At 40.3% G+C, this 15,625-nt stretch overlaps 1 protein-coding gene across 4 annotated transcripts in view; it reads right to left on the bottom strand.

Moving 5' to 3' along the window:
• The window catches only part of SYT9 (synaptotagmin 9), a 67,474-nt gene extending 51,884 nt beyond the window's left edge, over positions 1-15,590 (bottom strand). For 2 of the 4 annotated variants that reach the window (XM_027699374.1, XM_027699399.1), the window contains exon 1: positions 15,386-15,590. In XM_027699374.1, coding sequence (XP_027555175.1) covers positions 15,386-15,533 — 148 coding nt within the window. In that variant the 5' untranslated portion in view covers positions 15,534-15,590. The remainder of the gene's footprint in view (positions 1-15,385) is intronic. The other 2 variants (XM_027699391.1, XM_027699383.1) reach the window with 1 other exon arrangement.
• Between the last annotated feature and the right edge of the window lie 35 nt (positions 15,591-15,625).

Raw genomic sequence — 15,625 nt, 5'->3', positions numbered from 1 at the left:
CTTACTGTGTTTAGCTACAGGGAAGAGTTAGTAACAACTCTTTTAAGAGGCAGTGAACAGCACACGTTTATAGAGGGAGAACAAAATATCTGCATGTATAGATGCTGCTGCTGCAGCTGCCAGCGGCTCGAGCGTGTTTAGGCCAGCCTCTGGATGTCATTGATAGCATAAATACAGAATAATAATTAATTACTAGGCAATGCTAACTAAAGCAGAATGAGGCTGAGTATGAGGCTGTGTTCACAGCACTGAGCTTATTATTCAATTTGGCTCACTATTAGATGATGTTAGTACCAGGGGATTACAAATCCCTCTGGGGGTTATTTTGCAGTGAAATACCACCAGTTGCACAGTATCTTACTTCTTCTAAGACAGAATTTCAGACATATTAGGTTCACTCAAGTAATAAAAAAGAAAAAGAAGATAAACAGCCTTACCAGAGAGAGAAATTACAATCACAGTATATGGCCTAGTTTTTTTAAGACAAGTTCAGTTTTAATCAGTGATATACTTTTCATATGATACACACACTACTCTCTCCAGGTGGGTGCACACAAACAAACAGGATGTAGGGAAGGGACTATGAGCTTTGCAACCTTCTTCTTGCAGAGTCCTGACTGCTCTTCCCCAAGAGACTGCTCCCCCTGTTCCAAGGGGAGAACAACTGCTCTCCCTACCTCCCTCTCAGAACTACAAAGAATGTAAAGAAGCAAATAGTGCTGTCAGCCCCTCGTTCCTAGAAACCATAACACCACTGCAGTGGGATACTTAAGAAAACAGCACAGAAACACTGAGCTTTCATGTCTTCTCTCCTCCCCCAAGACCTGCTCAACTGGATTGCTCTCAAATCAGGGGAATTCCAAAAATTCTGCTACTTCTAAGGAAAAAACAAGTTGATGGTAAATTTCTAGATACTGTTTTTTCATCTTCTGGCATCAAAATTTTTTTTCTTGACCAGAAAAACACCCAAAAAGCAACTAAAAGTAGTAATGAGGGTTTCTTCCCATTTCCCCAGCTAGAGCTACAATCCACTTTTCTGTCTAACAGGATGGGATTTGCTAATTATTTCGGCTACTTCAGTGGAATGATTTTAGGATATTTTTTTGAAAGCTTGGTGCATTTTTCTTTGTCGTCCAACACAGGTAGACACGGTGCCCACCGATGTCTACTGCTTATCCTGGTCCCACATGGCCCCCCTTAAAATAAATAAAGAAAATGAAGTCAAAAATAAATTAAAAAAATGAAATCATACTTATGATAGCTTGATTATATTATGAAAAAATATATCTAAAACTGAATTACATGAGTATTATTTGAAATTTTCTCTTCAGAGTCAGGTGTTTGTATGCATCCTTTTTTTAGAAGGTGTCTGTGATCCTATTTCCTTTAAATTACCATGATTCCCACCATCAGGTTGTCATTTAACAACTTGTATTTGCCTCACTAAGTTAGCAAAGATTACCTTTCACACTGCAAATTTCTAACTTTTGCAGACAGTCCACAGCACTGAGGGGAAAACTGACCACACTGTTATATTTTTAAGAAAGAATTTCCTGTTGTAATTGTGTTCGTTGCAGCATGCATTTATTATTCAAATAAGACAAAATGGAATTAATGAGTTGAGATCATTCAAAATTGATCACTATAAAACTGGAGAAGTGTTTTGAACAGAAGCAGTTATTTCTTATTTTAGCAGTACAAACGATTGTTTCGATTTTAAAAATATACATGAAGGGCTTACATTTCAAATTCCCACTCAGTTTCACTGGGGTACAGGTAGTTTCACTCATGTCCTTTCCTGGAAAATTTTACTCTGAGATTATTTTGAGTGAAACTAGTGCTACAGAAGCCATGATGTCAGATTTAATGACTGTGGTTTATAGAATCATAGAATCACAGAATGGTTTGGGTTGGAAGGGATCCTAAAGATCATCCAGTTCCAATCCCCCTGCCCTGAGAAGGGACACCTTCCACTAGACCAGGTTGCTCAAAGCCCCATCCAATCTTGGCCTTGAACACTTCCAGGGATGGGGCATCCACAGCTTCTCTGGGGGAGCTGTTCCAGTGACTCACCACCCTCACAGTAAAGAATTTCTTCCTAATATCTAATCTAAACCTACTCTCTCTCAGTTTCAATCCATCCCCTTTCTGGCAGCTTTCAATATCTGAGTGGGATTAAGTTCTGCTCCAGAATTATAGAAACTGAGATGAATGCAGGAAAAAAGGAATAGTTTTTTGAATGACTAAAATGTGAATGTTAAGAAAACAGAAAACATTTCACTTGTAAGCATAAGATTACATTCACTTAAGAAAAAAACTTATAAAAAGGAAGAAGGGAAAAGGACCAGCATTTCAAAGAGCTGCATGTTCCAGACTTCCAGACTTGTGAAAGTCAGGCTGTAAGAAGGTTGCTCAGTAGAGTTACCCACTGTTAATTTCTCTAGAGGACATTCATCTAAGGGACGGATGATTAATCCTACAAGTTTCATAAACACCAGCACAACAGACACACTGAGGTATACTGAACTAATAAACAAATATATATCCTTAAGAACAAGTGAATTGACCCAGTAAAAATACACTGTTTAATTCCAAGTGTGAGGGGGGACACAAACTGGAGAATGGGGAACATTAAAACGTTGTCCCCCTCCAAGAAAAAGAGTTTGTGTTGTGCATTTCTGCTCCAATAATGTGAACATGATTACCCCGCTCACAGTCCTTTCAGTGTCAGTCTCAAAGGGTATCACATCGAGATGAACCTCTGAAATCCAACTCAGGCCATGAAAGCAGATGTTTGAAACTCCCTTGTCAAAAATGGGACAGTAAACAGCAAAATGCTGGAATATTCAAAAGATAACCAAAACTCACCTGTTAGTGTTGCTGTTTTGTCAGATGCAGGCTACAGTGTGTGGTATGATTTCAGCCTGAAAACGTAAATCCAAGGTTGCAAAGAGGTATCATGAATAAATTACATAGCTAAACATATCAAGCCCAGCACAGAAATAGAAGTTTTGAAATCCTCCTTATGCTTTTATTTATTCCCATTTGAACGTGTATCCCATCAAATCACTGCCTCTCAATTATGGCTTCCTTGCTGATAGCAGAGGCACATTTCTATTTGCTAACCTACACAGGAGGAAAATATATTCTGTTTATTATTTATAAGAGTAAAGTGCTGAGAGGCCCCAGCAAGGCCCAGGCTCTTGTTTTCTGTTTGCTGTGAAAATAGAGCGAGCCATATTCAGGCAAGCTACTTTCCACCTAAGTCCTTGGACCCACTGTTTTCTCTTGGCTGCTTTTTAGGCAGGTTTCTGCTCAGTGCTTCACTGACATCACACTTGAGACATGCCCTGCTTTCTCTGCTGATTACAGACATGGCATTAGATGGAATTTTAACTGCATATCAGTACTAGAAAAGCAGCTGAAAGGGCGGGGAAAAACAACACTGACAGTTTTCTACAAGATCACATCCCAAGTGCCTGGCACAGCTGAAAAAAGAGCCTTATTTTCCCAATCCCCAACTAGTAATCTATTCCAGTCAACTAAATCCTATTCCTGTCTCTAAACAATATCCCTGAACCAAACACATTTGCATTAACATTTTGCCAGCTAATATCTGATTTGCAGGATTTACAGCCAGACATCTCCTGTGCTGTTTTGTATGTTCACAGACCTCCTTAGCTGGGGCTAAGTCCTTCCATTACCTTGAACCAAGTGCGTCAGCATCACTCCTTCCATTCAATTGCTGACTCAGGAAATTCTCTGTCAAAGCTTGCTTTTTCCCCTATTTTTTTTTCCAAAGACTAACAGGTAAAAGAATAAGCAACATTTGTGTTTTTAAAAAAAACAATATACATTTACCTCAGAAGTACTCAGGGATTTGGCAACTATTTGCTGTCATTTACTGGGAAGAGTACTTCTTGAAATGTTGTAAAAGGGTCCTTCCCTGTTGATCAAGGTTAATTATGCAACACTTCTGTATCTCACATTTTTTTCTACTCCTGTCCTAAGAAAACTATTTTTATTTATTAGCAACATTTCCAGATTTAAAAACCCTGACACGTGCTATTCTATGCACAATGAATCCAAGACCTTATGTGAATACCCACTTTGAGGTGATGTTTCTTTTAACATGAATGATTCTATGATTGCAATAAATGGTTACCAACTGTGTTTCATACTGCTAGGACTGCTACAGAAAAGTCAGAATTGTTCGTCTTTTAAAGCTTTGGATGTTTTATACTGCTGGAATCCAAGGACTTGTGTATTTCCCAGATGCAGCTGGCTGCTCTTGCTGTCATGCATTCCACTACACTCCTTTACTGATTGCTTTGTTACATCTAGTTTGCTCATATATCTTTGAGATAGCATTTTAAGGCATTATTTTTTTCAGCTTTCTGATCTGCTTTGCTTACTGAGACAATAAAAAGGGATTTTCAAATGTCTTGATCCAGCAGCGATGACTTGAAAAAAGAAAACAGCAGAGGATGGAGGGACTGCACAGCTTCTTTGCTCCTCCATCTCCTATCCAGCACACGTCATAGCAGCTACTGTTAACAGGGCTGGGGAGAAGAAGCAAACAATGGAGAAGGAAAAGCAAAGGGAAGGGAGCTGTTAAATTTACCCTTGGCAAAAACATCTCACGAAGTCAGCAAGACCATCCTAAGAGGAAATCCGGTGTGGGAGACAATTAGGGATGCTGCTCAAGAGGAAAGGGCCTGGCGAAATAAAAGGCAGGACTGATGTGGGGTTTTGAATTCCCTAATTCCCCTCCTCCCTTGCTCTCATGATTTTGAATGAAACATTAATACTGCTTCAGATGCTTCTTCCCTCCAAGGCCAATCAGCTGCTCGGCAGGGCGTGAAGCGGTTGTTCATTTGAACAGCTAACGAGGGAGTGGAAGGACAGAGCTAATTCCAAGGCTTTTCCAGCTCACATTTGCCTTGACACACAGGGAATGACCTGAAGAGCCTTTCTTCACTTTGGAAGAAGAGAAGTGGTGCTGTGTTAATTCTGCATAAACAAGCCCAACTTGTCAGAAGAGATAATTTTTCGCAATACGACCATAAACGTAGTTTTAAGACTGGAGTAGACACCTCGTCCTGCTTAGTGCCATGGCAACAACTACCACTGGAAATCTTCCTCGTACGGAGGGGTACAGAAAAAAGGAGTTAAAACTGCCAAACAACAGAAAATGTCAAATCCCAAGCCTTCCATTTTAACAAAATTACTGTTCCTTCTCTCAGTGCACAGAGCCTTTAGGATAAGGAGTGAATCCCAAGACTCAATTTTACATGTTCCTGAAAGTGAAAAACTACTTCCCCCTAATCTGGGAATGAAAAGAAGCTGAGGTGGCTGAAGATGTTGCTGGTTTTATTGCTATTAAGGTCTGTTCTGGTTTCCAGCTCCCAAGAAAAACAGAAGAGAAGGAAGAAAAATACATCAAAAGAAGAAAGAGCAGTTTTTGTTCGCAGTGCTGGCTCTGACTTGTAACACTACACTACAGAAGGACAGATAGAGTAATCACTATCAAATCACTCTGGCAAACCCATACCTGTGCACTGCTATTTTGGGAACTGCTTTTAGCTATTTTATCATCACTGGCTCCTAGCAGCAGTAGGAAAGAAATCATCTTGACTAGTCAATTCTCTCTTTGTAACACAATGACAACAGAAAAAGAGACAGGTACAGAACGAACAAGGTAGGCAGGAACAAGACATTAACTTGAGAACGAGAGCAGATATAAAAATGTTACACCTTCTGCAGCTAAGAGAAGCTGGCAGGAACAGTGGTGCTGCTGCGTAGGAAAGAGTCAAGGTGACAGGTTTTACTTATTAGGTGAAGACATGACGGCCAAGCTTTCTCTTTCCTGATTAGCCACAGCCCTACTGTCAGTGTCAAATCATGCTTTCTCAGAATGACTTAGCAAGCTACTGAGCCTTCCAAAAAAAAACCAAAAACCCAGCCAACAAACAAACCAACAAGCACGTGACGGGACCACATGACAGCCAAAGCATGTGGACAGATCTGTTCTACCTTTTTTTTTCTACAGTGAACTCCACAAAGAAGCTCAAAAGGCTTTTAAATTTGGGAAAAAAATGGCAGATTTTAGTGTAATATAAGACAGAAATTTAAATTCTTACGACAAAGGCACAACACAGTATATCCACAACCTTTCCTGTCCACTATGTCCCTGTAGGCAGGTCGTTAAAATCCCAGGCTTCAACTCAGCTAAGTCTAATTTCTAAGCAACAGGAAACCTGCTTGGTGCTCTTTGGTCCCTTGGGAATATGAGGGATATGTCTTTCTTTAGAGGCTTGGCTGCCTCTTCTGCTCCTCATGTCCATCTCCTGAGTAGCACAAGCAACAGGTGTCATGCTTGTGCCTGCTGTACCATCAGGTTTCATCCCTCTTTATTTGTGAAACAGCTATGAAACCAAATAAAATTCAACAAACAAACAAACAAACAAAAATATGTCAACGCCTCACCTTTCTGTTTACCAGCTCAGCCTAATTTCTGGTCTCCATTTTTTTTAACTCATTAATCATCTTTAATATTTGTGATTATAAAAAAAAAAAGGAAGAAAAGTTTGCATTAGATTTTTGTTACCATGGATGCCTTAGTGGCATCTGCAAAAATAAGAGCCTTTCTTAATGACAAGATCTACTGCTGAAGAGAGCAGAATCATACACTTAAACAAAATTTGAGCTACTGGTTTAGACTTGTGTCTAAGCAGATTGATAAAGCTTAAAAAAATAAACCAGCACCGATAAGAGCATTTTCTGTTCAGAGCTTTACGTATTTTTTAAGCGATACCAGACCTCTTTCCTCTTGTTTTTGATTGCTAATGGACCTTAAAGCTCTTTTCAGCAGGTAAGAACTGCCATAATGCCACTGCAACACACATCCTACATCAGCCCTACTACAGGGGAAAGAAGAGCACTAAGCAAGACCCAACTCAATACCTGCTGCATGTCCCTGTAGCCAGACTGGGGAAACACTCCCTTCATTTATGCGGTGCAGAGAAATCTTGGCATAATGAATACTAGAGAGCAGCTATTTTTGGTTGGCTTCCCAAAAAGAGAGAGAATAACTAGGTATTAGTTTTATCCACTTCACTTCTCTAGGAGGGGGAGAAAAAAACCTTCTCATTTAACTGGGTAAAACATCTGCTGCAAATGGAAACAGAAGATCATAAGACTGTTGGTTTCATTGATAATTTTCTAATTAGCATTGTACATTCCTTTCTATATTAGGAAGATAATTCATACTGAACTACAAGGTTTAATTACTCATAAAATTTCATAGATGTGAGAAATACCTTTTGTACTATCTTAGTATTTATTGGTGAAACAATCAACTCCATAGCCATGAACCCCTTGCAAATTAGAAAACAGGTAGAAAGTCTTAAAAGGGGACTCTAAAGGGAACTTTATACAGCTGTAGCCAGATGCCCCATGAGATAACCTGTGTGTAAGATGGGTCAAACTTTGTGTACCGGTTGAGTACACAGCAATATAATTATATTACACTAAATGGGAGAAGAAAGAAAACCATACTGTTGAAGTCAGAGAATTAAAAACCAGCTGAATTAAAAATATTAGAAATGGGACAATAAATAAAATGAGCTGCTGCTTGAGAAATGAAGTGGGAACACCCAGATGGAAAATCATCTGAAACATTGGTATATGCACATATAATCTAGAAAAGGAATGCAGCAACCAGACACTAAGTAACCTGGGTGGGAATGATCAAGACTGGTTTACAACAGGAAATTTTAAAAGATAAATATTTAGTGTTTTGTATACACAAAAAAAAGGTCCCTCACAGGGGGAAAGGAAATATTTGGTGAGTTTCATTGACAGTGAGATAGAATTAAGATATTTTCAACAAACTTCCTGATGGAAATTAAACAAACTGAAGAAACATTTTTCCAAGGGAAGTCAGCAAGGCTTTCTTTTATGTGTAAAACTAAACTGTGAAAAAAGAAAGTGAGAAAATATACTGGAAGGAATGATCCCATTTCAAATCCTCATTCTTATTATTTTAAACGGCCTTTGAAAGTTTTAACTCCAAATCATTAGTGCCTGATCTTTTTGTTAGTATGGTGGTTTTACAAATATAATCTGAAAGCTTTTTCTGACGGTTTATGGACTATTCCAGCACTGATCTTTGGTAGACACACAGCAACTGTAAATTGGCTTAAAACATACACACACATGTGCCTGTTTCCACTGTATTTCTGAATTCCAGGTAACCACGGGAAGTATACAAGATCAAATCCTGTAGTATACGAGTGCCAAATGAAGCCAAACTTGGCTAATGAATGTCTAAAATAAAAAAAAATGAAGTTGAACCTACTGAGCAGCTTAAAACATAAAATTCAGTGTGATTACAACAGCTAATGTAACAAATATGCAAACCACCACCTGTTATACATAACACTTTTTTCTCTACTCTCCAAATAAATAGATCAAGTATTCACTACTTAACAGTACTACAAAACATGCAAAAAAGATTTATCTTGTCAGATGATGAACTTTAGGAATTGCAGGTTTTATAAGTTGCAACTGACAGTATTTTTATGGAAATTCCTTTCATCTGAAATTAATTATTCTAAATTCTTATCCCTTGGACTAAAATTTTGTAAGCAGTATGAAAGGGACCTGTTAGCAATATGAAAGCTTTACATCAAAATAATATCTCTTTATCTCTTTGGGCTAAATAAAGCCACAGAAGAGCTTAAGATAATGACAAAATACAGCAAAAGATGCACAGTGCAACATTATTCAGTACAGTTTTTCACTAAACCAACAGTGATCATTATTTTCAGTGCAGGAAGAACTAAAACACAGAAATGTGCTTTTAAACATAAATACATAAATTGCAGTTTATGTTCAACCTCTACATATTACGCACCGAAGTTCATAGAGCACTGCACACCCTCAAGACTGAGTTTAACTGAATCTGCTGTTATGACAGCAATAATTTTGGATTTACATTTCTAGGTCTCTGAATTGTCAGTGTAATTAAACTCACATAAATTAGTTTGGAAAGGAATTTTCCAGAAAGCTATCTGGGGGAACATGTGGCCGATCATTTGTACTTGGGTCACTAAATATATGGATCACACAAATATGTAACAATTCAGAATTCTACCAGTACTGAAAACCAGAATGACTGTAACAGAGGTTCATGTTTTTTCGGGAGTTAATGACCCGTAAATCCATTACAGTAACACCTCTACTAAGTCATCAGAGCTTTGTGTGCCAAATTTAAACTGTTGCCTGCAGAAAGTTTATGGATAATCCTCAGGAAAGTATAATTAGCTAACTTCTTTCCCCTCTCCCCTCCTATCAAGGAGCAATGTGCAAATCCCACTGAAATAAGAGCTATGACAAATGCAGTGATCAAGTTTTAGTGGCAAAAAGAGTTTGTATGTACAAGGACTAAATTTAGCCTACTGCTCCTCACAAGCAAACCTGGAATTTAAGATGGGAATTCAGGTGTAAGACAGACTGTATGCTATTTAGCCATCCTAATTTTCAAAGGCTGATGTTCTTGTCATTACTATTCAGGTTATTTTCAATTATATATATTTTTGTTTCTCACAGTTCAACATAACCGTTTTCTTTAACGTTCATTGCACATTTGGAAGGGGAATGCATAAATTGTGTGACTGTAGTGATAACTGATTTCTGATTCAATTAGTATGTTACTTTAACTTTTAGTATTACTTCACAAATGGGCTTGCAATTACTTCAGTAAATAAGTATTATTTTTGTATATATCACATATGAGTAAACATACTTTTCTCTGTTAAATACAAAGGCATCAGGCTATTTAACACAGCATAAAACATTGTTATATTATAGTTTCAGTGCATTAGGGCAGACTGTAAACAACAGACATTTGGTATAATTCCCATAAAAGTGAGAAGTAAAACCAAAATGGAAATGGAAGCCCCAGAAAGCTCTTACTTTCCACATGTCTACAGAATATGGATGCAGAGACCAAGAAGGGCTAGAGGCCACCCTTCTCTTGTCTTTTCCCCATAGACTGAAACTTGCCCTTCTCCCCACAGCATCCAAGAGCAGCCACAGGACAGCACTGGCCTTGAGTCTTGGTCAGAGGGACTGCAGAAAACCTACCCAAGTTTTGTCTTCCCAAGTTAAAGTACTGCTAAAGAACACTGCAGTTGCTTTGCACTACTGAAAAAATATAAAGTGAGTTCAGTACTGCAAGGATCTGTCCCTTCGTGTCTGAAGAGTATTTAACACGACTATGCTGCAGCCTCACAAAAGCTCAGTTTTATCGTAAGAATTATGTTTGTAGCCCTCCTTTTCTCTCATTTTGAAGTGTAAATCATAACTTAAACATCTATACAACTTTAGGTTACCTATAAAAATAACAAAAATATATTCTAGGAAAAAGTTATGCACAGTTATAGTAAAGTCTTTAATTTACTTTTATTAAAATTAATTTACCTTCAAACCATTATTAAGCACAAAGCTAGTCCCTTTACTTTGAACATAATTTGCTCTTTTCCACAATTTGTTTCAAAGTTATCTGCTTTAGACAGATTTCCCAAGGAAAACCAATACTGAACTTTTCCAGTATGACAGGAAAATCTCTGCGAGCCTCTTTGTTCAAAGGGAATTAAACTAGCAGAGCATCTTAGAACACGAGCAACAGGAAGTAATTATTTCTACCTGCCTCAAACTTGTTCCTGACTTTTCAAAAGAGAAAAAGAGTACATATTTTCAGTCTAAAACACATAACATCAGTGTGGTGGTTTTTTAAACTCTTGAAACAGCACTTTGGTTCTCGAAACCCAGAGGAACTTGGGCCTCACACATGTTCACTCATTTGACCTCATGTCAGTGAATATGATTCGTACTTGTCCTCTGTGCTGCAAAGACTCTTGCACTGGCATGACACACAGAATACTATCAATTTGGAGCAGCTACATTTTACATTTCTTTCGCAGGAGGAAAAGCAAATTAAAAATATGGCTCATAGTGAGTAAAATAAAAATAACAAACATACAGAAAGTTACTTCACCCACTCAGATCTTTTTCATGTCTTTACAACTTGTAAATGCTTTTTGCGTTTATCTAGATAAATCTAGATGTACTTAACATCTTGATGAAACTCTGCAGCTTGATGTGTCCCTGGAATACTTGGGGGGGTGAGGCAGGGAATAAATTAGTGAGTAATTTGAGTTACAAAAATTTAAAAATACCCTTCTAAGAACTTAAACTACTTTCTGAAGACAGGTTTTGGTTTTAAACTCAGTTCTGAATTAAAGGGAAACTTGCTGGAATAATATCTTATTGCAAGTATTAGCTTCCTAAGGAATGACCACTCTATGGAATTATCCTTTCCACAGAAAACCGTGGCCCTCACATTCCAGCAGTGGGTTTGGAGGCCATGTATAACCTGTTAGGCTTTTTTGTTTCTTTGTGCTTTTCTCTTTCCTCAAGTTGAAAGTATAGACTGAAAAAAAAAAAAGTACTGATTCGTAAGATTCTCAAATTCCACTGCAAGGCCATAACTGCACTTTCTTGTACATTTTGTCTTCAATATCCACCCCATTTCCATGCCCACATTTTTTAATTTCTTGATTGTCAACTATCTTTACCTCCATCAAGTACTAAAATCTGACTTTCTGTTACTGTACAATATCGATCTCACACTTATGACCTGTAGCATAATTTTTGCTTAATGGCCATCACCATACCCACAATATTCATCATGTATTCTGTTTTAGCATCTACTAGTCAATTTTAAAGAACATAATTAAGAATATTTTAAGACCTTACTGGCTCATCCTCAAGATGTGCAATCCAACACAACAGAAAAGGAGAACAAACTTTACTTTTAATGGTTAGTCTCTCCTTTAAGGTTTTCTGCCCTCATTTTTTTTTGTTGTTTTGGTTTTTTATATCTTTTACACATTAATATAATTCTCCTGCTCAAGGAACTTCCATTCCTCATCTACAATATTTACTTTATTTGGTGTCATGGGGCGATATTACGTGATTTGGAGTGATTGTTTTCAAACATCCATATGACAGAGTTTTCAGTTGAATATCTGCAAGAGGTCCACATGACTCTCCTTTATGAATGTATTACATACTTGATGTGTTCAGACTTTGCAATTTACCCTCATAAAACCCTTCTGTGATACAGAAATATTATCGACATTTTACAGTGGAACAGAAAACGAGTCAGCTTATTAAAGTACTGAAATGCTTAAGGATGCCTATTGGGACTTTCAAGGTTGCCCTGACTTATACCTCTTATTGAACTAATTGAAGATTTTTCACTAAATGACTAATTGGCATCTTTAGTTTTCTGAAAAGTTTTAAAATCTGACTCACCCATGTCACCCTTTATATCCAGTGGACCAGCAAATTAAACCCAGAACTCATTAGACTTTAAACTTATGCTCGAAGCACGTGCAGGGCTTCCCACAACAGGGTAAATTACGTGAAAAATAAAGATGTGGCGCATACCACAGGCATCCAGTCCCCTCCTGTCCCTGTCCTCCTCCCTCCTGGTCTGAGTCACACACCAAAGCCTCAGACAGCGGGAAGCCACAAAGCCAACTGCATCAGATATCAGGCAAGAAACTAGTGGATCTCCAGGGATCTGGCTGCTCCGTGCTGGGACTGAGGGGTGCCGGGAGGCTGAGCTTGTAGACAAACACTCCTATCAGGCTCAGCAACCCCTCAGCTCACTGTCTCCCTCTGTTACAGCTTGATTTTTCTAAATACTGACAGAGGACAGAGCCAACATACATGAATGGCTCCAATCAAAGTGCTGTAAAAAATCATCTATATCCACCATGTTGTTGGATTTAGGCAAGTAGTCACTTTATTTCAGAAGAACTTTTGTAAGCATTTCCCCATGCTTTGATTCCTGTGCAAAACCTAATTGTGTGTCTGTGTTTTCTGGCTCCACTTTTCTCAACTCAGTTGTACACATTGCTCTTTTGGGTGGCCTAAAAGCAAGTTACTCAGTTTGGCTAACGCACATCACCTTCACTCCTCGAGGGGCAGCAACCTGGAACAAGGATAGCTTCATCTTTTGCCCAGTTCTGCCAAGGAGATGCTGTCTTTCACCACGGATTTCCTTCACATCCCTATGCTTAAACCACTGGAGCTGTCAGGGCTTTTTAAGGCCATTTTGCCCTTGTTAAGTCAATGAAACTCACTGCATAAAGCAGGCTGGACACTGCCCTTTGATTGTGAATCCTATTGCTTCATTTTGGAAGTCATGTACATTGCCTTCTTACAGGCCACACCATCACATCTAAGGACCAGCTAAACAAACCACATAGGCAGCCAGTTTACAGGGACAATATATGTATTTTAATCAAAGAAATATAAGACCAGGTAAATTAATAAATTCCTGACTTTGCTACCTTACAGAAGCGCTTTCCAAGTCAGGGCTTATGGATAACGTGTTGCCTGCTAGACCCTCCGAGACTGGCTGCAGCTGCAAAAAATAAAAATGTTAAAATTGAGGCCAATAGGAAGATGCTGCCTGCAGCATAATTGCTCACTGTTGTTGCACATTGGCTGGCGAAGGTTAGGGACTGCTGCTCTGTGTAATCGAGCAGGTTTGCAACAATACTGGAAGGCTGTTGTATAATAACAGTCGAAGCAAAACAGGTAGAAATAAACACACATTTTTTTCATCTTTAGGCAGAGGTGATAAATTTTTCCTGAGCACACCATGCTTTAAAAATGCTCCCAGACAGATGCCAGGTACTCTTTTTGCCCGAGGCTGATGGAGAAAAAGCAGGTAGCTTCTGAAAGAAATTTGAAAAGCTGTTATCCAAGTAGCTGAGGTTAAAGTCTCCGTATGCATTTCAAGTAGTTTCATATCCAAAGTGAGCAGTGATTTAAGCAGACATTTTTGGAATCATGACCCGATATACAAATATGTGATTGATCCTTTAGTAAATGAAAATTACTGAAAATCACAGGTGTCTGTCACAAAAATGATTGCTTATATGAACAAAGTAATTAAATATGCCTATATGAACCAACAATTAAGTTTGCCTATTTTCAAAGAATCCTTATCAAACATTGCATGAATCACTTCAATTTGAATATTTCAAGTAGTGAAAAGCTAGAATGGCTGTAAATAGCTTTGGATACAAGTGAACTGAATGACGGAAAATTCCTTATTCATTTGTTGTGGTAGCAACTTAGTTTTACTCGTTTCATCCAGGCCTTTTGGCATATGCAAGGATTTGTCAGTAAGTTGCACTGAGTGTTACTTCAGACTCACCAAATCACAGAAAAATATTTAAGAGTAGTGTCATTAGACTGCCCTACACTAAGTGAACTGATTCGTTTCAGAGAATAATAAAGAAATGAATACTGTGCTGTGATGACCAGCTGATCTAACAGCACGGCTTCCCAGTACTGCAAACGTTTATCAACTTCTTTTTTAACTCTCTAAATTTCTCCTCACACCGAGCAAACCCATCTTGATGCAAAAATAAATATAACGAGCTCCTACTTTAAACTGCAATTTGCCTTTTCCCTTATGGCCAGAGACATACGGCACATCCTCAGTCTTTCCACGTTTTTGTGCAGCTGGAGCTCAGCTTCCCTACGAGAAAGCTTCCTTAAGTTAAAGTTTTTGAGTAGGAGCGTTATGCCAAGATGCAAAAACGCAACCACAATCCTGACATACACACACGAAACCACCCGGTGTACACCTTGTAAGCCCCACAACCTCTGCTTGTACCTACAGAACTGCGAGGAACAGTCTTCTTAGCTTGTAACACATAGAACAGGGAAGTTAGGTTAAATCGCGCTCCAATTACACCGGGCTATGAACCCTTCTCCTCTGCGCTTAACCCCGGAGCGCCGGCAGGGCCAGGGGAGCACAAGGGCAGCCCTGGGCCCCCGGGACACTGCAGCAGAGCCGCGGCAGCTCCGTGCAGGGCGGCTCCGACCCGCTCCGGGTGAGCGGCGGCGGCCGAAAGTTGCCCGCCCGCCCCCCGCGCTGCCGCACCCGCTGCTCGCACGGGCTCGGGCAGCGCTGCGGGCTCGGGCTCCGCATCTCCCCCGGCACCGGGCGCTGCAACCCAGCGCCGGGCGCAGCAGAGCCCGGACCGGCGTCCTCCCCCGGCCACGCCGGGAAAATTTCCCCCCCCAGCCCCGCGTTCCCGGGAGCATCCCCCCCTCCACCTTCCCCGCTCCGCCGCCGCTCGCTCCGGGCAGCCCCCGCCGTGCCGGCAGGCCTCGCCCCGCGGCGCCCGGCCGCCGAAGGATGCCGGGGGGGGTTCGCCCTCCTCCCGTAGCCAGGGCCGGGGGAGGCCGCCGGTGCCCGCGCCCCCGAGGGCGGCGGCCGTACCTGAGTCGCTGAGGCGGGGCCGGGCTCTGTCCCGCAGGTAGTAGATGAAATCGCGGCAGTTCTCGTTCTCCACCGCCCCGACGGAGCACAGCTCGGCCAGCAGCTGCAGCGCTTTCTGGCAGATCTCGTCCTCCCTGTCGCCGGGCATCGCCCCGCAGCATCCTCGGGAGCGGAGCGGAGCCCTGCGGTCAGGCGCCGCGCCGCTGCCCGCCGCCCGCCTGCAGCCGCCGGGCCGCCGCC

Source organism: Neopelma chrysocephalum, unplaced genomic scaffold, assembly GCF_003984885.1.
Source record: "Neopelma chrysocephalum unplaced genomic scaffold, ASM398488v2 Primary Assembly neopelma1_24, whole genome shotgun sequence".
Taxonomy (NCBI): domain Eukaryota; kingdom Metazoa; phylum Chordata; class Aves; order Passeriformes; family Pipridae; genus Neopelma; species Neopelma chrysocephalum.
The sequence above is the reverse complement of the archived record's forward strand: the minus strand, read 5'-3'. Positions and strand labels throughout refer to the sequence as shown.